Source organism: Myripristis murdjan, chromosome 23 (genome assembly GCF_902150065.1).
Source record: "Myripristis murdjan chromosome 23, fMyrMur1.1, whole genome shotgun sequence".
Lineage (NCBI taxonomy): Eukaryota > Metazoa > Chordata > Actinopteri > Holocentriformes > Holocentridae > Myripristis > Myripristis murdjan.
This window is the reverse complement of record NC_044002.1, coordinates 8,409,557-8,435,114: the sequence shown is the minus strand read 5'-3', so window position 1 is coordinate 8,435,114 and position 25,558 is coordinate 8,409,557. Positions and strand designations below refer to the sequence as shown.

The window sequence follows — 25,558 nt, the reverse complement described above, 5'->3', positions numbered from 1 at the left end:
AGTTTTAAAACAGGTGGGGAGGCTGTTATTTGGCTAAATTAGTCAGGAGTTAAGACTGGGCTTGACAGACCTGCAGAAAGACAAGTAGATTATTTCATTAGTTTTATTTACAGGCAATTTTTGAAATGCAGAAACAAAATGCAATGCATTAACAGTGTCACAGTTAGCCAGTGTTTGTATACTTAAAATCATAAGCCATCTAAATCTGAAAAACAAACCATTGCAGGAATCAACGCACATAACAAATGCCAAGAGATCTGTGTATAAAAACAAAAGGGAACAGATCCTGTACGATGAATACTACATCTTAAAACAAACCCTGCCTGCGGGCCAGCTCTTGTGATTTCAATAACTTGTCATGCAAAGAGTTGAGAGGTTAAAGTGTAGTGTAAGTAAAGAAGGAAATTAGTCTGGCAATGTGATTAATACTTGGTTTTTCAGTGGGTTCTTTGTGTCAGGATTAAGTGAAATACCTCATCGGGGCTGACAGAACACCCTCCCGCAGGTCCTGTGTACTACAGGTCAACCTGAGCAAAGCTTTAGAAATCTGAGACTTAAGAGTGGTCTTAAAGCTACTTGGCAATAGTTAGCTTGGGTGTCATTTACTTGGGGGAAATCTCTCTTCACAGTCACCTCTACTAGCATGTTGAGGATAACACTGAGTTGAGCAATTAAAATTAAGTGATAAGCGTGGTGGAGGACTGTAACAAATTTCATGTTAACAAAAGCTGACACAAGAGTTAGCCTCAATGTACAATGACAGGTAAAAGCTAAGCACAGCTTATCCAATGGATTTTATCAAATTGGAGACAACCATCACAAATAATTACCAGTCAAAAAGAAAAAAAAAGGGAAAAAAAAAAAGCAACCTCAGCAACTCCAAAAGGTGAGGTGAATCTAAGTTTTGAGTGAGTCTACTGGGAAGAACATCCTGTCTGTGTCCATGATGTGGCTGGTGGTTAATCGAAGGTTATGTCCGTGGCATCATTCCCTGAGAGTGAAGAACTGCGCACCCCGAGCAAAACACACACCTCACATCGGCACCGCCTCACTGAAGTCATTTAAAAAAATATTCACTCATCCCATTGAAGTTCTTCAAACGTTCATTTCTTCTGATTACAATGACTACTTTGGATAAACCACAGTGGCTCAGAATACTTTTTTTTTTTTTTTGCTAAATTAAAAGTGGCACTAGATGAAAGAGCTCTGGTGTAGATACAGAAGTTGACATTTCTCAGAATTCAAAATGCGCAACCTAACCTATTCTCTATTCGCACATAGCCCAAACCCTCTGGCTACAGGGAGAAGAGGAAACCGGAACAGACAAGAAGCAACACAGGATCTACTCAACTGGGGTTGGGGGTAAAGAGTTATGACAGAATAGAAGATAAGAAAAGATTTGTAGGCAAATTGCTACAATAGATGATCACATGAAGTCTAAAACATCCACATTTACAATAAGTATGTGTTAAAGATAAAAAAAGAGACACCCCTATTAAGGAAAGTCCTCAGAATAGCCAAGGTTTAGGGTCAAAATATAATAAAATCATTATTCATCTCTTTCAATTAATAAATACATCATTCAGAATCCATAAAAAATAACACATTGAAAAAAATCAACATCACAGATATAACAAGAAATAAATTAAGCAGGATATCATGTGAGTCGTTTTCTCACCATCGTTTGTGTTTTTTTTTTTTGTTTGTTTGTTTTTTGACAAAGTGAACGACTCTCATATTCCTATTCTAAACAAATTTCACTGAGAGGCAGCACTTTGACAGTTGACTTCCCTTTGGCCAGAGGTGGTCAGCAAGAGAGCCCCTCACTTAATTACATAATATAGTGCAGATCTGAGAGTATACTGTATTTATGCACTGAATTGTGCAACATAGCAATGTGGAAGAACATCGATCAAAATGCCATTAATTGAGGCCTGCAACAATGGAATTCGTCCACAAAATTATTAGGTAAAACATAAGAGTGAGGGAAGAATGCACCAAAGTGCTGCCTCTCTCTCTCTTTCCTCTCTCCTCCAAGTCATTATTGCTGGTGTGATTGAGATAAAGGGAGTGGGTGGGTGGGATAGGTTGGTGGAAGGGGAAAGAATGAGTGGAAAAAAGTACAAACAATAAGCACCATTTTGAAATTTCAGTTCATCTCCTCCTCCTTAGCACCTCCGTTTTTTCCCCCCGGGGGCCAGAAGAGGACCCTCCTGGAGATACAGACACCATTCAGAGAGCCAGCTGCTTCTATACAAACGTGTCCAACTCCTGCAAACCAGCCTCCGTTGCTGCACCCTGTTCAGTTTGCTGTGGCATTGCCATAGAGGAAGTGGGGCTGGTGGTGGGGGGGATGCTTTAAATGGAGGGACTATTTAGTAAATGTGATGCAGATGTTTTGGCATCAAAAGCAGTAGATGTGTTGCCGTCTCCCTGGCTAAGCAAGCATAGTTGTTGACGTCTGGTACACCTGCTACATCTCCTTAGCCCATCTGAATGCACGCAGGAGCTTCAGTCCAAGTTCCCCAGCGGCAGAAAAGTTCATATCATGCTCATCTTCGTCACCTCTTCTAGCTCCCTTCTGTTTTGTTTGTTGTTGTTGTTGTTTTTTTTAGTGTGCTTGTAGTGAAGCCGTGCACTCACTTATTGTGAATCCAATACCCTGTCTCCTAAGCATGCACAGTGAGTGTGTTTAGCGTGTCGAGAGTCTTTCAGTTAGGGTCGTCTCCAGGCAGTGCTCTCTCTTTCTACAGCACAAAGTGTCTGGAAACAAATGTACAGATGTTTTCCGAATAGGGGCTTGTGCCCATTTAGCATCCACTCCCCCCTCAACAAACACACACACACACACACACACACACACACACACACACACACACACTCGCACACACATTTGCCTGTGATGTTTTGGAGTGCTACACAAAGACCCGACTGTGTCTGTTGAGCTTCAGGATCTTCCCCAGTCTCTGCTTGGCAGTGGCCATCCCTTTTTTGGGCCGCTTGCCTGAAAAACACAAACGAGATCCCATATCAATGGCTGGGACAAATCAGCAGAGAACAGCAAGATGATATAGCTTACAAAATATGTAGTTTTTGCAATGCATGTCTACATGTCTAGACATAACCTCTATATAATTTATGGCATCTGCAGTCCTGCTATCATGAACACAGCTCAAATCAGGCATATCTTGTGTATTAGTTGTAAATTCACATTTTCTTCTTATCCTTGTCATTTTTATACATCACAGATGCTGGAATTTGAATAATTCTATTATGTTCTGTCACTGTGGTACATAATGTCATTACAGTGGTGTGTGTGCATATAAACTACATGTCTACTTAAGTGGAAAAGTTTTTAAAAAGTAAAATAGAAGAAACAAGAGTGAATTAAATAAAAAAAAAAAAAAAACTCCAAACCTTTTGTGGCCTGATTGCTGATAGGTGGGGGGTTGGGTGCATGTCTCTTGGAGGGGTGCAGCGGGGGAGACATTGAGGGGTCACAGTACTGGTAGTCCGTCTCTGGGCTGGTGTTGTGGCATCGGTTGAGAGGGCTGGGAAGCCCCTGATTGTCCCAGGCCTCGCTGCTGCTGTTGCCTTGGCTGTCCATGGGGCTCTTGTCCCCCTGGAGGCGGCGCTGGTGCTGTGCCGGCTCCCTCGGCTCTGGCGGCGAGCGCTGGCCAGGACTGGACCACCAGGGCTCCTGAGAGGAGGCTCCCTTCTCTGGCTTGGAGGGGCACAGCAGGCCAGCCATGGACAGCATCCCCTGAATGGCCTCTTCTGTGCTGGGTGAGGTAGGACGTTCTCTGCAGGAAGCACAGAGAAAGGACATGCTCACTTAATGCCACTCGGTGCATGACTTGTATACTCAATGAATGAATGGTACCATTGTGGTCCTGATCGACTTCATGGATGATTCTATAATTTGATTTGAATGGCATTATACCATAATACAACTCAACTTTTTCTGAAACACAAACCAATATCCATTTATTTGTTCAAAAAATGTATTTGCATAATCTTTTATCGGCTCTTAAAATTGTTTTGCATGCGGTCATACTGCTGAGAGATGCCGCGACAGGACACTATTCAACATCTCTGCAAGTGTCACTCACCGTTTGAGTGGTTTGTGTTTGTGCCTGAGTTTCTGGCCAGACTGGTCCAGCTCTATGGTGTGCCCTGAGCCTCTCTGCTGAGATGAGCCCCCCTCCTCCTCTTCTTCCTCCTCCTGAGAACTCTCTGAATCCTCCTCTGAAGAGCACGACGATGATGACGCTTTACGCTACATTGCGCAAAGAGTTAAAGGTTAGAGGAAAGAATGAACCATTAATCATGACATGAAATGTCAGCATGAAGTTCTACAGCAGAATGATGTCTGTGTGTTTTCACAGTTTGCAAATGCATACTGTATTTCTAATGCTGCCATTATACATGATGCACTGAAAGTGCTGCACTGTGATGGAAGTTCACCTGCGATGAGAAAATATGTTACCACTGCATCATTATGGTGCAGAGTTGGCACATGCATTGGGTTTTTTCTGCTTAAGTCTTGACAAAGCATATATAGCCTAAGCCCATGTTTCGACCACCCTTTTTCAAAAAACAAAGTTGGAGTCACAGGGTCTTCATGTAGAACAGTTTATAGCAACATAAATGCATAACAGATTAAGTATAATCCCAGTGTGAGGACATTTGTGATCTACTGAAGTTCAGTAGTGACTATATTATTGGTATTAAATCCAAAGTCAATTACCTCTGCAGGAGAGTCACTGTCTGACTCTACGTCTGACACACTGGAGTGTCCTGAGGCTTCTTCCCTGAGTTCAGTCTTCACCCTCTCCAGACCCCCTGGGGAATACAGCAACACATCATCAGTTGTAGGTGCTACTGACTGGATAATCTAAGTCTGGGCATTAATGCACATGTAACCTGCAGTTTATGTTATGTCCTCCATGCCCACAGGTCTCGGTGACTTACTGAGCAGTGTGGGCTTCTCTACAGTGCTGTGTTGCTCCTGGCTGGTCTGTGTCCTCTCTGTCTTCACATCCACACAACTCTTTGGTGGGCCTTGGCCAGATGACGACCTTTCACCCTCCGTCTTTACCGGACTGCTCCCCGTGCCTGGCCGCCTCACGTCTCTGCACACATGCACAAACACAAATATACACAGGTGAATATGGAATAAGATTCTGTACTATTCACTGTCAGTTCTCTGAAATAGAGAGACTGTCTGTAAAATAATTGCATTCCTATTCACTGTCAGTTCTCTGAAATAGAGAGACTGTCTGTAAAATAATTGCATTCCTATTGCCAAATTAAACTGCATCTCTACGTATAATCAACATCTAACAATTTCTAATCTGATTTAGGGCCAGACAAATTAAACTGTTTGTCGGATTAACTCTACACCCATGTTATGCCCGTTTCTCTGAGCTATCACAACCACAGCCATCACAACCTGTTCTGCCCAGTTCATTTTGTTGCTCTATAACAGATATTTCTAACAGTTTTCTGCTGTTGCTATTGTCATTTAGATAATGTTAACCAAAGAAGTTGTGTCTTAGCTTGTCATCTGGACTCTTGTTTATTTGGGGGTGAGATGTTTTTATAAAACCTTTTATTGTTACAGTTCTTTTAAACCAACAGGTTTTTTCTCCCAACTTCACTTCCCATGTTTTATTATTATGGAAACAGACTAATCTTTCCCTACTGATGGGTGACTGGTTTGTATCACCATATGCTACTGGCAAATGAATACTTGGAGGCACAAACAAAGGCATGCTCCTGAAACAGAAGTGAGCTCTCACCGGATGATTCTGCCGTTGACCAGCATTAGCCGCAGGTGGTTGTCTTCGAGACACTCTGCAGCAGCAGCCGCTGATGCAGTTGACACCTTGTTCAGCTTCCCATGAACCTTGGCACAGAATGCCGGGTCCTGGATGGCACAAGTCATCAACAGTTAGTATAAGTAGCTCATATTGCATCTGTTAATCCACACACGTGCACGCATGCACACACACACCACTGCAGTGTGTTTACACAGACTTACTTTTTTGGATAGAAAGAGCTCTACAACATTGCATTTGGTACCAGGAGTGACAAGCAGGTTGTATAACATGTTTAGTTTCTACATTGACCAGCTGTAACAGGTGTCACTATCTGCAAACACTTAGAAGAAACTCCCACAACAAAGACAGTAAGCTACAAACTGACAAGTCCTATCAAGTTGTCCACTGCTACTTTCTTTCTGCTACTTTTTACACTGCTTATTATTCTTGTCCTAAATCCTAGCTGGTGTGAGAAGATGTTTTAGACATCCTGTTGGTGTTTGCTGTTGCTGGAGCTCACCTCCTCCAGGGGCCCCACTTCCAGCCTCTTCAACACCTCCCTGGTGTGCTGCTCCAAAATGTCCAAGTTGGAGGGTACCTTGGGGGCCTGTCGCTGCTGCTCCCTCAGCCGTCTGGCTGCCCTCCTCGCTCGCCGTGCCTGGCACAGTCGCTCCAGGGTAGAGCGGGTGGCCGGGCACCCATTTGTTCCAGATCCTACTCCACACCCACTTCCCTGAGATTTCACTGGCTTGCAACTGCTGCCCGTCTCCTCCTAAAGATGCACATGTAAAACATGTTATCCAGTCAAAGGAAAGTGTCTACCAGGCCCAGAAATCAACAGATGTAAAATATCCTTACAAGATCCTACAATCCCTGTGAAATTTAAAACAAAGGTCCAAAATAAGGCTACAAGTAATAAGAATATTCTGTTACATTTCACTCTGTTCAAATTTTAAACACTGAATTGTCAAATAATTATGCATGCAGATGTCTGCTGTCCCCCTTGGGCTACTGTAGGTAACTATGTGAGCCTATGACTATGCAGTTCTTTCTAATTCTGAGTGAAAAAAGGAGTACTTTTTAAATCAGCAAACACAGCCTCCATCAGTAGAATATGTTGCTCCTATGCAGCCAGAAGCAGGATTAAATGCAAGTCTATATCTCATTTTAATGTCTAGTGCTCTTTGAGTTTTTTCTCATTTCCTGTATTCTGTGACTGTTTTACATCAGCACACAAATTTTAAGATGCAGCTGTGTAAAATCTGGCTTTATTTTCCTTGATTTTTCTACACCAGCTTGTGAAAGCATCTTGTTTTGATTTGTCTGTTGGGTTGGATTATTTTTTGACCAGCTTAGGTTCTAATGTAAAACACACAGCAGTAACTGTTTGTTCAAAGATTAAGAAATATTCAGAAATAAGGCACTTAGTGACCTGGAAGCAGTATCTTGCCTATTTGTGTACAGCAATAGCCAAATTCCAAATGTGCACATTACCATGAAACAGTGACAGAAACTTTTTTCATAACAGCAAGTTATACCTATACGTTCTGATACATCTTTGCAAAATGTTCTATTTTTAATGCCCAAATTACTGCTTTGTTGGGAGCTACTTGGAGTGGGTGTGGTTTGGCAAATCTGATTTAAAAATAATCTCTAATCATGACTCATGCATGTAAAAACTGTCACAAATAACATTAAAGGGATGGCTAAAATACAAAAGCAGCAACAAGTCCAATCACACTGGAACTGTCCTTTAAGCCTGTCCTTACCTCCAGGTAGCGGATTTCCTTGGTCAACTCTTTAATGAGATGGTTGGGCCTGATATGGTCCGGTACCTCACTGGTGGGCTCAGTCACCTGCGAAACCACAACAGACGATACTGAGACGCGCTAGTTGGAACAGAAAGACGCCTATTGTTGCACAAATGCAACCAGAGAACAAGGGAAATATCTATCGTCTATCTATTCTCAAGCCAGAGTCAGGTGCAGACAAACAGAGGCAACCCAGACCTGTGCCCAGGACACAGTGAGTGACCTCTCACCTCTCTTTTCAGCCAGGTCTTCAGTGCACTGATTAAAGCCTTCACTCCCTCCACTAGGTAGGTTGGAGGCGGACAGTTGTCCTCTCGTAGCTCTGGGACAGGGGAAATACAGCACAAGTTCATGAAAGGGTGACACCAAATACAAATCCAAGAAAATTACTGGCAATGTCCGGATGTTCATGCAGCTGACAATGTAAACATTTAGTGTTAAGCTTAGAACACTTTAGATAAAACCAAAGTAATATAACTCATTCAAATAAGAATAGGAAGGAAAAAAGGAAACAACTGTTATTGAACTGTAATTCTGCACTCATTTTAACAAGTTGATTGTTTGTGCAATACCACTACATAATATTCAGCAATTAGTATTAGAGTGCACTTTCTGATATAGCTACTGCCAGGATACCCACTATTCTTTACAATTTATAGTTTAGAAAAACAGCTGGTGGTCTTATCCAAAGAGATGTACAGTTAGTACAACACTAAGGGTTACTGTATCTTGTTCAAGAACATTGAAAAGAGACATGGCTGCTGATGGGCAGACACTGGCTGTTGTGAGCACTGAATATGTGGCTTCTACCCACTGGGCTGTTTATGAGCCCCTTATTTCATCTGCACACATGTTCCTTAGGTCTATGTGTGTTGTTTATTCACAGAAAACTGACTGGGCACACAAGCTATTTTTCAGCAACACGCTGCTTCATAATTTTTCAGAACAACTGAGATGCAAAACATTTAACTTCTGGTGACAAATTTGATTCTTTGACGCCTAATCTCCATATCACAAATTACTCTCATCTCTCTGTGTAAGACTGTGTTTTATCACTTTTGTATTTAATCACTGTGCAGATAAAAGCAGATAAAAGCAAATAATAATGTGACTCTCACCTTTTAGGGTTTCCAGGAGGTTTTTGGCCACATACCAACAGATGGCCTCAAAGTATGGGAACTTGAAGAGGTCTGGCGTTTTTAGACGACGCTCCATTTCATAACACCTGCAAACCAACAGATATAGACAACCAGTTACAAAATAGTTGAGTCATGAACAAAAAAAGCTGGAATCTATTTTTTTTTTTTCTCATTTGTTATTACCTGAGCTGCATGCCAATATTGAGGTTGTGGAGGAAGTTCCCTCCAAACGCCATGCAATCCTGAGAGGTGAGAACGGCATGGATCCATCCTACAGGGGGCGCCATAGCACAGGTTTAAACAACTGACCCACTGATTGACTTGATGATGGCTTACTAGGTGTGTGTATGGCTCAGAGAGAGGGGGAAAGTTACATGAATATATGTAAATATTTACAATAGAAATACCACTCCCACATGCTTGAACATGCACGTGTACACCTGACACCCACAAGCACATGTGTGCGCACACACACACACACACACACACACACACACACACACATATATGTACCCACATTCACTTCTTATCCTCCCACAGTCAGACCAAATGAGATAAGCCGGTCTGACTTCAGAGCAATCACAATGATGTGTGCCCTCTCAGATAAACAGTGCTCTTTATCCAGCCCAAAGTGAGAGAAAACAGAGTCGGAGGGGGGGTGGTAGACAGCTGATAGACAGGCCTGATACTGCCACGGCTGACTGGCCTACTGTGCTCTCTGACCCCTTTAAATCCCACCTCTCCACACCCTCTCTGCCCAGAGCTTTCTTTAACAATCCAGCGTCACCCTCTGGAGAACACCCGGTTGGAAGACTGATTGAAGACATCCAACACTTGACAGGCTAAACTGAGCTTCGTTTGTTTCGGTGCTGGGGGAGAGCAGAGGAGCTCTGTGGGCTTTACAAACCCACTGGGAGTGATAGATGGATCTCCATAATGACGAGAGACATTAGGAGTAGTTTAATCCTTAGTTTGGTGAATGAAATCAAGTCATATTCTGTTCATAACAAGAAAAGACAAACATCTTTTTCCTCCCTCTCACCATAACCTCCAATTCACCACAGCACCAAAGTAGCTAGTTATATTCCTACAAAGGAATGTAAGACACTGAAGTCACATGCAGGAGATCTGGCAGAACGAGAAAGCTGCGAGCTACAGCAACACTGTTGCTTTCATTATATTACATAACCCCTCACTGTCTCTTCATTTTTCCATTGTAATTATGATCATTAAACATTGTTTAGCTTGTTGCTCAGCAAGAAACTTTTCTCTGTTATTTTCCCTTGGCAATGACAGAGGTCTTTCAAGAAGTCTATATTTTCCTGGCAAGAGTCACAGGAAGCATGATTTTATTTTTAATTTTATAAGTGTGTGTGTATGTGTGTGTGTGTGTGCGTGTAGACTGAAGTCTTTCTATGAAAAGACAAATAAGGCTACAGGCCTCTAGACAACAGGTCAGCTGATTTGCTGCAGCACAGCCAGCCAGGCATCGACTGCTATGATACAACGGCACTGACACAGATAACTGTGTGTGTATTTGTGTAATTTAATGTGCTTGGGAACCACAAAGTGGGCGATCATCCAAGCCTATGAGAAGCCAGTGGTAGAGGTTTTTTGGGGACAACAGCTATAAAGGGTAACAGTGTCACATACAAACACAGACAGAGACTTAGAGAGGCATCAACACTGACCTGTAGGGATGAGCAGGGTGGTTCCTTGGGGCACGACACACTTGTAACACTTGTCCACCTTGTTCCCAAAGAACACCTCGCTCTGATTGGGCGAGGAGCTCCATGCCTCATATAGTGCAAGGTTGGCAGGAGTGGGCTTGATCAAGTAGAAGATCTTCTCACCCTGCAGGGCAGATGAAGAGGAGCTTGGGTGTGTGGTTGAGGTTGTGTTTGATGTTTGATTCTCTGAAGACTACAACTGTAGTGAACTTACTGTAAACACCCACCTATGGAACCCCCCACCCCACATTCTCATTGTTACCTCGAAAACCACATTAATACCAAGCAAGTAGGTTTTTCGGCCCAGGATGACAAGCTTAAAAATAAAAAAAATGGTTATTTACTGTTAATGTGTCATATTACATAGGATAAAGCTACAGTACGTTAGGTAGGACTGCCTACCGAAAATGCAGAGCATGTCTTGTATCATCTTGCTTATGCGGATCGTAAATTAGTTGGTGACCCGTTTAATCTGCTGATTGGAGCTGAAGGCAATAATTACCCAGGATTGTTGCAGGGTTTAGAACCTGGGACTAAAACACAGAGGTCACCCATTTACACGTCACTCAAGTCCTGCCTGGTTGGTAGTGGGATTTCAGATCAGTGTAAAAGGGGTATCATTTGTGACAGCTGGAGGGCTAGATAATATGAGATGTGAGGTGTGGTGACCTATCCAGTCATCTATGACTGTCCCAAATATTTCTGTATGCGATCATCACAATTAACTGTGTTCTTGACAAATGGCAAAGTAGAGAGCTGACACTTACATTAAACAAATAACACAGACAAACACTTACCCAGAGAACGTGGTACCAGACAGAGGTGCCTCCAAAATCTATGTGAAAATCAGTGTAGCTGTCCTTGACCCCCATCAGGCAGTACTTCTGGACAAAGGGCTTGGGGAAGAAGGAGTCATCCGGCCAGTAGTTCTCCACCCAGGACATTTTCTGAGCTACGTCAGGAACCACCACCAGTTCTGACATCCTGAGGAGGAGCGCGAGCAGAGAAGGAAACAAATACAAAGGAGTGAGCGGGTTCAACACAGCCATTGATTCTGTGCTCATGAAGTCAGATGAAGATGACCCTAGCAGTAATATTAACGAGCACTGAGAATATTCTGCACCCAGAAAAAGCCATGAGCAATGTAAAAGTGTCTCTGCACTAAAACTGAAGGACTTTTTCCTCACACAAAGTAAGTCAAACTGGATGAATGACTGAGATGGCAGTCTCACACACATGATGGACACTCACTTGTCCCTCAAAATGGTCCACTGGCTGGAAGTAACTTTGAATATTTTTGTTCATTTATACAACTAACTTGCTTTTACCCAAACCAGTATGTACAACTAAAACAACTATCTTGCTTTTACCTAAACCAGTATATACAATGTTACAATGCATGCATGTGGGAATTTAATATATTTAATGACCCACAGTCTTTTGTTTCCAAATAGTTCCTGGTCCAAACATAATGAAAGTACCCTGTGAAACATCTTATGAACTTTACAAAAAGCATAGTGATACAGTTGCCACCAAGTGAATGCTGAGTTCTGCAAGCATTTTCAGAATTGAGACAGGACTTCCTCTGACAGTTAAAGTGATCATCTACATGCTTAGCTACAGCTCTGGCAAACAGACCAATTAAAGACTTCAGAGTAGCTTACTTAGTGTCAGAGAACTCCAGGCTGATGAGGTTGAGGACTTTGGGTCGATGGGGCTTGCAGAAATACTTGACAAACTCGCTGAGCTTCATCTTGCTGTCCGCCTGCCGTGCCACGTCTATCACGTCGATGATCTTGTCACCACCTGGGTCAGAAATGAGTAATGACACATCTTAGCATCCTATGGCTCAGCAATTACAATATAGTAGTCAAGGTTTAATATTTAGTACGCCTGACTACGAACAAGGACTGGATAGTGATTATTAAACAAAAAACATCTTGAACTTTAACTGGCTGCGGAGTGGGCGTGGAGATCAGTGGGGTCAGAAGCCTGCTGGCATCTCCATGTGTCCTTCGAAAAAGGCCCTGAGGGAAACTGGCACCAGTATGGCAGTGTGGGAGGGGCTGCACAGAGGCAAGCTGGACAATCTGTCAATCTGTCCAGACCACCGGTCCCTGAGGAGGGGGAGTGGGTGGAGGTGAGAGGGTCGGGGCTTTTAATGTGTATGATACTCAGACAAAAATATGTGCTTGGTTGTGAGGGGGAGAAACAGTGTAGGCTATGTATGGTGTGTGTTTGCGTGTGAGAGAGAAAAAGCAGGCAAAGAAGAGGAAGAGAGGGAGAGAGTCAAAAGGAGAGACCTAAAGCACACCAGCCAACAGTTGGGAGGCTACAAATCACACTCGTCTGGCAGGGCTGAAGCCAGGCTGACACAAGGGGCTGGCAGTGGGACCGGTGTGCAATGTGTGGAGCAAGACAGCTGGCTGTTGTGTTTCCCCACACCCCTCCCACACACCTTTTTTATTGCTCCCTTGCTCTCTCTCTCTCTCTCTCCGTTTCTCTCTCGCTCTCTCTCACACATACACACACACACACACACCTCTATAGGCCCAGCTGGCCAGCATCTGATGACAGGGAACAGCTGGAGTAAGGGCAGTCAGTCATACAGTGAGGGACAAAACCTCCTGCAAACCACACAAACGACAAGCACCAGCATGAAAACTCCCACAGCTGAAAGCCACAGGAGCATGAGCCTTACTCATGTCCATATCCTACCGCCTTTTAGCCTTATAGTCTTCACATAACACCTGGATGGCATTAATATGAATTCTATATTAAAACATGAAGTTGCTATTTGTTTTCGTGACACAGTGTGTAGACACTGTCTGTGTCTACACACAGACAGACCTGAAGATGTCATGATGAGAATATAATGTCCCACGTACAATGGTAATGGGACATGGAAATCTTTGTACTTATGGCAATGTGTTCAATGTCTTGGAATCATCTAGCCTACTCAGCACAAAATGGATTTTTGGAAATGTCACCATAAAACTACCACTGCATTTTGATAAGCACTCAATCACTGTACCCACATAAGATAAAGCTGCCAAATTTCAGACAGCAGCTCAACAGGCAGGGTGCTCCATGTGGGTTGTCTCAAGGCGGCTGTGGGCTGGGATAAAAAGGTAGTTAGACACAGGAGACATCAGCGTCCACTCCTGTTGTCCCATTGTCTTCAACTGTAAGAAATGTAACCCTAGACTGAGTCCCTGGTCACAACACCTGTGCCTTGGCTTAATGCTCAATAGGGCATGGGAGAGAAAGATAAATTGAGAGGGGGAGTCTGTAATCTGAACTTAATGATAAAACACCAGTGGGCTTGGTAATGGGCTTGTAACAGGAGCTGGGAAGTTCAGGCCCTTTCAGTAAGGAAGTCTAGTGGTCATAGAAAGGGCAGTGAAAGCTTAGCCATCACTCATTTAGGACTCATTCAGCCATCACTTGATGCCTGATATGTGGGTTAAAACCCCATGAACCTGGCAACCTGTTCATATTGACACACAGATGGCGCCTGCTCAGTGATGGACATTTATCTGGCAGTGGGTGTGTGGTCTCATTAGCCACTGAGCGGAATGTGGCTACTGTATATTTGGATCACAAAGTCAAAATATGTTTCTTGAGGGACCAGACAACACGTTTTTTCTAAATTGGACACTTCTGATGGAAACTGTTTGATGCTACCCGATCATGCCCAATTGTTATTTTTTAGCATCCTTACCCACATACTGCTCCACATCTTTGACAGAGAAGGTAGTGGGTGGTAGTTTGAGTCCCAGGCCTTCCATCTCAGTGACGGCTATGGGATAGCTGAAGCCGTGCCTTTCCAGGTACCTGGGTGTCACCTGCTCACCCTTCATCCGCATTAGGATCTCCTCCCCACTGAAACAAACAGCATATCCAATTCTATCAATAAGATCTATTGCTATGACAGTCATGATATTTTGCATATTTCAGAAAAGGCAGGCTATTGCAAGTGCCATCAAGATGATATTTTTGAGTGAGACTCAGAAATATCAAGACTGCCAAATAATAACTGTTTGTGACCTAAGAGCCAAGCAGGTATGAATGAGGACATAACTGGCCTCACTCTGGTGTAAATGCTGGCTATAATGTTGTTGTTGTTTTTGTGTGTGAACCTGTGTCCCACTTGATACCAACCTGGCAAAGGTCCTGTTCTGGAGCTCCTTGATAAACACTGGGGTGCCAGCCTGCACTGGCTTGGTTCCATCGTCTGGCTCAGTGTAGTCGTGCCTATGCCAGTTGTTGCGTTTTTTCACTGCAACAAACACGTATCATTATCTCAGGCTGTTAACATCGTAACATCAAACTTTCATGGGGTTATTTTATTCTAGTTACCTAATGTCATCACCCCCATCGAGCTTGCTCTGCCCAAGAAGTGGTAAATTATGCATATCACCAGTCTTCATAGGGATATTAATTCACCACTCAGCACCAGTGCTAAGAGCTGGAATTAGGGGGCTTGTCCAATCAAAGTGGAGAGCTTACAGCACCATTCAATTAGCCTGTTAATGTCTGCCCTCTGGGCTCTCAGGGGTTAACCCATGCCTTCCCCCTAAATTTGAGACTTGAGTACTGCTGCGAGAGTGGCCCTGATCTCCTGGGCCTAGGCCAGCACAAGGAGGAGGGTGAGAGGGGACATAATGAATGGAGAGAGGGCAACACACATATGTAAATAGAGAGACACTTAGATGGACAGAAAACATGTTAGGAGTGAAACTGAAGCAGAGAGAGCAGAGGAACCTTGTCAATAATCACACCGAGTTACTCACTCAGGGAGGGTCCATGTACAACGTCACAGTTGGGACAGTGGTAAACATCAATATCCACTGCATGATGCTCCTCTACTTGCACACAGCTGGAGATGAACAGGAAACACACAGTTAGGAGTGGACACACTTAAACTTCCTGCTACGTGCTGAAGCAAGTATCAGACTGTTAGGATGACTATGATAACAATTACTAGCCACACTATGTCCTAGTTTTTTTTTCTTAAGGTGCGTTCATGCCAGGGGTTTTGTTCTGGGGAAATTATTTCTAGCATTTTGTTAGCAGTGCTATTGAAAATTGCTTGGGTGTCTTTTTGGGTGTCATGAAAGTAGGTAGTCAAGTGCATTTCAAGAGGACACAAAAAAGAAAAAAAGAGAAAGATAATGGCACACGATTTACAGTGTTGAGGAAACGGAGGTCACTGCCGAGTCATTACACTAGGGCTTTGTCTGCGTGTGACAAGTTAAGACAGATAAATCACACCCAAATGAAAGTCACACCCTGACAAACCCTGTCATACAGGTTTGAAATAAACAAACACAAGTATTCATCTCACATCTTGCAGGGTTCCTCGAACATTTTTGTAAAAAACATTTACTGCTTGCATGTCCAAATCAGTCAGTTTTGAAGTTATTGACAGAAATAGAAATAGCAGAGCTTAGACAAAATAATAAAATAACATAACTTTGCAAACCTCTGTATTTACAAATAAATGAAGCAAGAGCCTTTTTTAGATCAGTCTGTATCATCTGATACAGTGTCAGCAAGATGTGAGACAGTGGGCGTCAAAACCTTTGTTTTTTCAGGTGAGTGGACATGGTTTGCACCAGCAGTGAGAATCAGCAAAGAACAGTTTGTGTGGAGGATGACATTTGCCCTCACTCTGTTTTTCAACAATACTCTCAAACTAAAGTATCACTGACATTTGAAAGGAGAGCATTTTCTAAGCACTCCACCAGCTCTGTCTTAAATACATTTCATAACTTTTGCACAACAAAGTAAGGGCTCTAGCAAGGCTGGCCACGTTGCTGCAGGCAAAACCCTGGGGTGGACATCAACTGTTTGCTATTTACAGAGTGTGAGCCTCGTCACAGCCTTGTGTTTTTCTCCCACGGATCTGCGACAGTGTCAGCGTCACTCATACCACTACCCCCGACTGCCCTGCAACAGCCAAACCACAGGCAGCAACACACACACAGATATAAGCACACATTCCTCTGTTGCATACCAGAGCACCATTCCACAGCAGAATACACTGAGAGTTGCCATTCTGCCTCAATGGCTACCAATGATTGTTCAGGGCTAGAAAAACTTCAGGCTGCATGTTTGTGTGTGTATGTGTAACTCAGGCTTGTGCATTCTTCAGCTAGCACTTAGCAAAGCTTAATTGAGTGAAGAAAGGATACTAAATGCATAACCTCTGCAATACAGGCTATAGTGATTCTTGTCATTTCAATTTTTTTAGTCATATTACTGTGTACACATATGACCTGAATATTCTAGTTTTCACTCTCCTGATACCCCACAACATGCTTCCGCCGCCATCTGCCATTGCTTATATACATATTGCTGGGATTGTGTCAAGACTATGTATAATTGTGACCACAATGCCTGACAACTTCCATTTGTGGTTTGGAAGATTTGATTTAAGAGCAATCTGTCCATCCAGACCTCTCACTTAGCCCTGGCGTGATCAAATAAAAACTAAACAGAATCAACATGTAACCATGGACATCACAATAACCATGGTTATTCTAAACATATGGAATTTGTGTCAGTTCATCAACTCCTCGTCAAATCAAGTCACCAACAGTCAACAGCTCCACTGCTGTCCTCACATGCCCGCCTAATTGAAATATTCAACTTCCATCATTTGTTTACAGTTTGGCTGGTTGAGAAACTTGCACTGAGACAATATTGGTATTCTGAAGGCCTGCTATTTGGCCTATACTACCCTGTACATCCAAAACAAAATCTGTAGGCACCCTGGTTTGAGGTACTTGCACTCATCAAACAAAGAACCATTCCTCCCCTCTGGCTGCAGGGTTTGGCTTCAAGGTAACACCATGGTGGCATGAGGCATAAACGACGTTTTAGTTTCTGACACAACCTCTGTTTTCAAAGAGGACAGCATGCAAGAGGCATGGAGCTGACCACGGCTTGCTATCAGCTTTGATCTAAGAGGAATTGCAGGAAACTGTAAAGGAAACAAAGCCGAGGGCCATTAACTCGTCAGGAAGTGGTGAGCTCCTGTGAATGTTGGCCCCCTCAGCGTTGGTGTACTAACAGGATATCAACAGTAGCTCCCTCTCCCTATTTTTCCATACACAACCAGGTGCTGTTATTGGCTGCACAGCACGCAAACATCTACACAGTTGGCTAGGGTTCGTTCTTAATGCAGGCAAGCATAACATTGTGAAGGCTTCTATGGTGATGGGTAACATAACTCTATGTGTTTACAATTTGGGTATTTAGCTCTCGTCCCAATATATTTGCAAAACATCTAATGTCAAAAATACCAAAAAAAAAAACAAAAACAAAAACAGCCAATGTGGCCCCAGCACCTCAGCAGCATGATGACCAAGAATGATACTGTACAGTGCTGGCCATGGTATTGGGTCTAGCTCATGTATCTGGAATCTTGGCTGGGACATGAGGCTGTTCACTGGGGGAAAGCATGAGTCACAACTCAGTGCTGTCGGGTTTGTTGAAACGTGCAAGAGCCAAAGAGCAGAGGTGACCTCGTTGTCCTCCTCTTCCTTCCTATTTTCCTTATGTAACGCCACAATGGGAAATCAGGGCACTGTGCCACATGTGCTGGCCTGACTCAGCTTACGTGTCACCTGCGCCAATGATTAACTGCATAACTCAGCGCCCAAAGCTTGTGAAACAGTGAGGACTTCAAGATACTGTGTGTGTGTGTGGGAGGGGGGACGGTGGGGGTGGGGGGGACTCAGCTGAAATGGAGACAGGCCTAAGAAGTATTTCCTGCCTTGCACAGGCACGATGATGTGTTGCATCATCATGAAGCTGGTGAGTGTGCAAACAGACTCTTGTATCTACTTGAATCTCATAGCCTCGAAAAGCAGTGAGTGGGAGGTTCAGATTTGAGACAACCAAACAACAAATCAGACTGATGTCATCTTACTACGAGATATAATACTGCTATTATCGGTTATAGGGCAATAAAAGGAGTTATTGTGACAACAGAACAAAATGTGACTTAGTGAATAGTCAGCATGTCCCATGAAGACAAAGTCTTGCCTGATAAAATGGAGTGATTAACAGTGCCTGTGACAGCACCGCAGCAGATCACCAAGCAAACATCCCGTCCTGAATGAGAGGAGACCTGCTTGCTTGCTAAACCCCTGCCATCAACAACCCCTCTCCCTCTACTTCCTCTCATCAAGGGCCTCCTTCCTGTGTGACTGAGAGGGCTTATTCATTAGTCCATGCACTGTGAGGGGTTCATTGTCCTCAATGATCAGTGAAGAAACACAAAGGCTGGAGGCGGGCATCACCATTATTTTAAGCTCTAAATAACCGCTCTGCATGTGGCGCCGACACGCCTACATTAGGGTGCTGGCAGATCCCTAATGGATGGGTGGTAGAGATAGAGAGGAGATGAGGGCAGTTAAACACACCTGGCTATCTTTATCTAACCTAGAACAGCACCTTACTACCTCAAGCCCTTTCCTAATGCACTCTGCCAGTGCTCAAATAAACCGTGCTAGACCTGCCAGAAAGAAGACAGCCACGGAGGTCTATCGTAAGGATAAGGATCAGTCATTTTGGCATTAGTGTTCAAATCATCTTTAGTTAGGGGACCATAACAACAACATCCTGCAGTGGCCACAGCTTGAAGGAGGACAGGGCTGCTACACAGTCAGCTGGAAAACAACAAAAGAGGATCACTTTGTTGTTTATGGGCCATAAGAGGCCCCAGGGAGTTTTAACAACTTAATTGTTTTTGGTGCAGGCTGCAGGGCCTTGAGGCTCCTGCCATTGGGGCTCTGCCTTCCAACATGCTTTCAACATGGTTATCTCAAGACACTCAATGCCCCTGGTCTTCTCTAGGCCTGGGTATTGTTTAAAAATTATGATATTGGTCATTTAAATTGAGACCAGTATCAAAAAGTTATTGTGTGTTACATGGGTAATAGTCAATGGATGTGACTTGAATACTTAGGCTATGCATTGGGTCAATTACAAATTGCATTAAACCAAAGAAAGCTTGTGGTGACCACATGTATTTCAGAGTTATTTTTTCTAGTAGTTCTGATGCTACATTATACAGGTTTGTTTTGGTCAATACTTTAAAAAGGTATTGAATTTGGGACTATGTGCAGGCCTAGTCTTCTATCTATCAACTGAAATATGTCAGTTGGCAGATCCATTCTAAATAACCTAAACACTAGCTGGCATACCGGTGCATCCCTCTCTCCATGCTTTTCATTTCATTTTGCATTGATAATGACAATGAACTGAATTTTATTTTGTTGATACAGCATGGACTCACAACTAAACAGCTGGAAACATGAGTCTCGCACAGCAGCATCACTGAGCTACCTCTGCCTTAACTCTTACACTAAATGCCTCTTTAAGTTTCTAATTTACTCCTCAAATAGAGTGGTATTACACAAGTGAGATAGTATTTTGTCCTTTTGTCACTCCAAATCTAGACCAAATTTTGAATCACATTAGACTAACTGCTATATATCCAATACCGTAACTCAAACTGACTGGTAGTCAATACACGATTGCTGTTGACCACCTAATCAACATCGATCAAACTAAAACTAATCCAGTTTCTCTGGCCCCTAGAGACAGCCGTGCTAATGAACGTAAACAGAGCTTTTAACAGGAGCTATGGAGCAGCTCTTTACCTTGGCTCATTAACTTCTCACTCTGCTAAACAGGTAATGTAAAATGTCTCCTTCATGAATGAATCTGGCTTTAAAAGAAAAGCTGTATCCTTCCACTAATCCATTCATCCACTTGGTGTAAACACTAAAAAGGCACTCTGTAGAGGCTATCCATCTCTCTTTAGAGTGCTCTCCCTCTATATGACATTGACAGATCATGTATTGAACTTGGCTTGGTGGAGGAGCCTATCAATCATTCCCCCCATTCCTTCTGTCCGATCTAGCCGCTGGTCTATCGACACCCCCACCCTCCATGCCTAAACAAAACCAAGCTGGGCTGAGTGCCTCACACCTACACTGAGGTGAAGTGTGTGATCTGAACTGACCCGCTGACGATTTCCAGTTCACTGGCATCCACAGGGAAGATATAAATTAGCTTCTCTATTATGTAATAATAATGTATTCATTTACAGAGTCAGCTGACAAAAGTAAGGGATTCAAGATAACAGAGGATAACAAACCTTCCTCTCCATGGTTGTTGGCAAAATATTTGTTTAACATTTCTGAACGGGTTTAAATAACTTCATCATATATCTACCATGGCTACATTATTTTGCCCATTTCAAGAAGAAAACAACCTGCAAAGGGGTCCAAAGTCCCACTAATTTGCCATATCAAAAGAAAAAAAAATATCCTTATGACAACAACATTTAAAGGACTAGTTGTTGAGGTGCTATAAACAACAGGCTTTGACTGATAATTTACAACTGTAATGTAAACCAAGGGTTCTAACAGTAAGGTCTGGGGACAATCAAAGGTTCCCAGCAAAATGAAGAATAGTTTACTTTCACTATGATTCAATTTACTACATTAGTGCACTTAGACAATGTATTACGATTATTGTCATATATCATCATAGTTCGTTCTCACCAGTATTACTACACTTTCATAATTAACAACAAAGGACTTCCCATATAAGGGTCCCTGGAACAACATTTTATTAAACAACAGAGACAAGATATTGTAATATTCTGATATGGTAAAAGTGTTATCTTCTCCTGGTTGTAAAGGCTGCATTACAATAAAGGAATGCAGTTCTCTGAACTTATTAGTCTGCTCTCGCTGTTATGTTATTTGGTTCTACCTGCTTAGTCATCATATCCACATTACCATTGACTGTTTGTCAGAAATTTCATTGCGTAAATATTTTCTGAATGCACCAGCAGTCACCCCTATAGTACTGTTGCAATATCTATAGAGGCATTTGCACAGAAATATTGCGATATTTGATTTCTTCCATGTCGCCCAGCCCTAACAACAGAATGGTGACCTAATATGAGTTTGTGTGGGGATCTGTGACATGAAAATCTTTGAGAACCTCTAGTGTAAACACATGCACATCCTTTATTAAAATCGCCCAGTTCTTAACTGTTCACTAGTCCCAAACAGATAAAGCACACAGCATTGTGAATAGCATTATGGTGGCAGGCTGTATTGTGTGCTGAGATGCTGAGAGAGACAGGTGATGGAAATCAGGGACATTCTCCAAAAAAACATGGCAGCGAGACAAAGTTCCTCGCACAAACAGAAACAGCTATGGCAAATGAGCTATGCTGACAAACAGGCACCGGGAGGCTCAGTTCCTTCACTTTCTACTTCATCGGCGTGCCATCATCCACAGCCAGAGAATATCCCTTTCCTTCTGGCCAGCCTCGTGGGAAAGAGGCTGGAAATGAGGCTGTTTTGGGAGCTGTGCGGTGTGTGTGCATGTGTGTGTGTCTGCTTATTAGTCATCAATGGGGGAAGCTCCAACATTTGTTCCTTTTCCTTCTGGCACAAGACACGCAGCCAGTCTTTCTTGGCTCGGATACACCAAAAATTCTGGGCGCCAAGTTTTTTGGCAGCCTGGTTAATGTGGTTACGCAATGGCTTCCGTCATTTCAACACGAGCAAAACAGATTATTGTATTCATAAACAGTTGCCGTGGAGATGCGCCCACACAGACTGATGCAAACTATCAGAGAATGGGTCTTGTGAAACATGCATATAAGACAGCCGATAGCCTTGGACTTATTGAGCCCATATTGACGAAGTGACAATGACACATCTTGTTCATTATCTAGGCTTGAGACAGGGAACATATAATTTGCTAACAACAATGTGATACTTCATTGATCCTCAGAGAAAAAACTCTTCTCACTTGCACCATCCTATGGATAGAGCACAGGGTCATCTACAGAGCAACACCCCTGTAGATGGAAAAGATTCAGTGTCTTGTTCAAGAGCACAACAGCAGGCTTGATAGTGTGTGACACACAGTTTGAACCTAGGTCTTTGAGTTGAATGACAGTCCCACTAACAACAAGAGGGCCACCCTGTCACGCCAAAGTGTTTAATGTATTGGCTAATAGCGGTCTTGAACCAGTGCCTGTCCTATTTAGTGTAGATACTGGGTGTGAAGGAAGTATGACTGAGAAGAGACATTTCAGGCGATATGTGGGCACACACAATAAGGTTGCATTACACAACTTCAAAACTCCAACTATGATATTGACAACTACAACCCACACACACACTGTGAGTCACAAAATATTATCTGCAGCTCCACTGGTTCCCCTCTAACTAGTCACGAGGATACAGAGTTACCAAACGAGAAAATAGGACAAAAAAAAAAAAACTGCTTTCCAGGGACATGTGCACGGCACCTTTAAATACTTCCTCTGTCCGCCTCTAGGGGTCCCCTGCCATGTGCCTCTTCTGCTTGAAAGGGGATTTAAATTTCTCAAGCTGTCAATCAAACGCCCGACCATAACAACCTCCTTGTTCCTTCCTACCTTACTTACCGATAATGTAGACCGCGAAAAACATGACGATATAGAAAAAGGCTGTCACTATATGCGCAACTTCATGTACATTAACTTTATTAAAATGTGATATAACTACACCTGTTTGTAAAATAGCTCATGGTTGCCAAACAAATGAAGTATTTTTTGGTGAAATATAACGTTATGGTTAACTGCAGTTACAGTTTAACTCAGCGCAAAACTGTACGGGTTGGCTGCCTGCCATTACCTTGAATAACCTAACGCTGTGAGACAGATTTTCAACCTGCATTCACACACACACACACACACACACACACACACACACACACACACACACACACACAGATATATAAAGACCGGTTATACTGCCTCTTCGACCACTAAATTAAAGTTTGACCAAAATGCAACTTCACTTGGTCTCTTTAAAGAATTGACCAGTGTTTGTAGATAATGATTCAGCCAAGCTTTGGTCAGCGAGATTGACTGACACAGCTCGGCAATCCTGGATAGATCCGCATATTTCTAGATAAAAACTACTTGCCCTGTGGCTCTATTAAAATCAATAATTGTCAACATAGTTACGGAAAGCATGTCCAAGTCATACATTTGAGCCACCGACCGCAAAATGAAATAACTTCAAGTCCAGCTCATAAATGAAATCCCACTTTCTTTGGTAAGTCGTGTCAATAGAAGCTTTAAAACCCCCGTCGCCCACCGCTAACGTTAGCTCGTTAGCAAGCTAAGTTAGCTAGCAGTCAACGCTAGGGAACCGTCGCCTTTCTCACATAAACCCTGAGTGTTTGTCTTTTCAAATGGGCTATATCCATAAAGGGGTAAGTAGACCACATACCTGCCGTGGAACCAGTCTTTACAGATGTCGCATTCGATCATAAACCGGCTTACATCGTAGGGCTGCCGGCAGACACAGTACAGCGGGGCCGCCGCCATCTTCCTACTGTCCCCAAACAACGCAGGAATGAAGCGGGGCGGGGATTTAACTCAGCATCCGGAAACAGCCGAGCACGGAGCCGAGCGCTCACGAAATCGAAACCTACCATTCTAGGCAATCCCACCTCTGACGTCAGTTTCCAAATTATTCATTTCCATCTGATTGTGCGTGTAGGCACACCAACAAAAGACCCAAACTTACTCCAACAAAGGCATGACATAATGGTGTGTTCTTGGGCGCTAGGTCATGGTTAAAGACCGACTGGTGTGATCAACGCTGCCTGGTGACCACAGCCTCAAACCAGAGAGTCTACTTCGTCATACTATGCAGTTAGAGGGAGTTAATTATATGATTACAATTAGTGCTACGTGAACTGAGAAGTGTGAAGCGAAAGATGATCTCGTTTTCTTTGAAGCATGACTTCTTGGAAATGTTTTTCTTCCATTTAGACTATCTAATTCCGAATATGCAGCCTTAACACTGACTTATTAGTGACTTATAAACACAGCTGCTGTGATGTAAAAAGAAGCAAAAATGTGTCACATGGCCCACAGCAGCCCTCCCAGCAGAAAAAGCAAAGCAATTGTGCAGCCTATTTTTATAATGTTTTCACACCTCTTCCCGCCAAGAGATTATTATGCTTTATTTAATATTCTTACTCTACAGCTGTAGACGTTGCAGAATGGGATAGAAACCAAAACACAAAAATTCACCCCTGGTATGTCTCCATGGAGCATGTCTGACATGCCCTACGTGCTTATGTGGTGAATAGCAATGGGACCACCGACCCACAGCTTGATCTGTGAGCTGACAGCACCCATCCCCCCACACGCCCATCTGTGCTGCTCTGCATAGTCAAGCAGGCTTGCTTGGTGCATGCAGAGACTCAGTAGCACTCACTGCACATAGGACACATGTGATTCAGTAGGTTCATCTGCAGAGCCCTGTGTTTTTTTTTTCTTGGGTATTCTCATCTGGTTTGAGGGGAAAACATAGTCTTTGGCCTCAGAGTGAAAATAGTGCCATACCATACCATACTGGCACAAGGCTGTAGATCATTACTTTGTTTTCATGTCAGGTTTTCTGTCTTTTCAACCCAGTGTGAACAGTGTAGACCTTTACTGGTGTTGTGCAAGAAAGATCCACAAGAAATAAACATTGCATGCCTGGATGTTTAAACTCTTTATGATGGGTTGGCGTCATTGTTGATGGATGGTCACGGACAACTTGACCAATTATTACATGAATCCTATAGTCCCAAAATAACCTGTAGGCCTTGACATGTTTACTTTAGCTGAAAATGTGAAAAATTGGCATTCTATTATCACTGTATTAGTATTGAATGAATGCATTAATATATCACATTATTTTGGGGCTGGTTTATGGACCAGCTAATTCACCTCACAAGATCATAAATATAGCACTATAACAGACACTGTTATACACACACACACACACACACACACACACACACACACACACACACACACACACGTATGTACATATGTATGCACACACACACACACACACACATACATATATACATATATGTATATATACACATATGTATATATAAATATATATGATTTACTACTGAGTGCCTTGCATGATAACTTATGC

General features: G+C 43.0%; 1 protein-coding gene across 1 annotated transcript; it reads right to left on the bottom strand.

Moving 5' to 3' along the window:
• Nucleotides 1-1,077: 1,077 nt before the first annotated feature.
• On the bottom strand, nucleotides 1,078-23,946 carry kdm7aa (lysine (K)-specific demethylase 7Aa). Its single transcript, XM_030045847.1, has 18 exons — nucleotides 23,840-23,946; nucleotides 15,302-15,387; nucleotides 14,670-14,787; nucleotides 14,230-14,390; nucleotides 12,170-12,311; nucleotides 11,303-11,489; nucleotides 10,467-10,629; nucleotides 8,959-9,046; nucleotides 8,755-8,861; nucleotides 7,867-7,958; nucleotides 7,595-7,681; nucleotides 6,346-6,597; nucleotides 5,805-5,932; nucleotides 4,975-5,135; nucleotides 4,751-4,845; nucleotides 4,113-4,279; nucleotides 3,418-3,803; nucleotides 1,078-3,004 (listed from the first exon to the last, which is right to left on the bottom strand). The coding sequence occupies exons 1-18, from the start codon at nucleotides 23,935-23,937 to the stop codon at nucleotides 2,916-2,918; spliced, it is 2,607 nt and encodes an 868-aa protein (XP_029901707.1). The 5' UTR covers nucleotides 23,938-23,946; the 3' UTR covers nucleotides 1,078-2,915.
• Nucleotides 23,947-25,558: the final 1,612 nt, after the last annotated feature.

Coding starts and splice junctions, on each gene's coding strand:
- kdm7aa (XM_030045847.1), bottom strand. CDS start 23,937: ATGGCGGCGGCCCCGCTGTACTGTGTCTGCCGGCAGCCCTACGATGTA. Junction 14,788..15,301: donor TGTACATGGACCCTCCCTGA/GTGAGTAACTCG, acceptor TGTTTGTTGCAG/TGAAAAAACGCAACAACTGG. Junction 5,933..6,345: donor AAGTGGGGCCCCTGGAGGAG/GTGAGCTCCAGC, acceptor TGTGCCATCCAG/GACCCGGCATTCTGTGCCAA.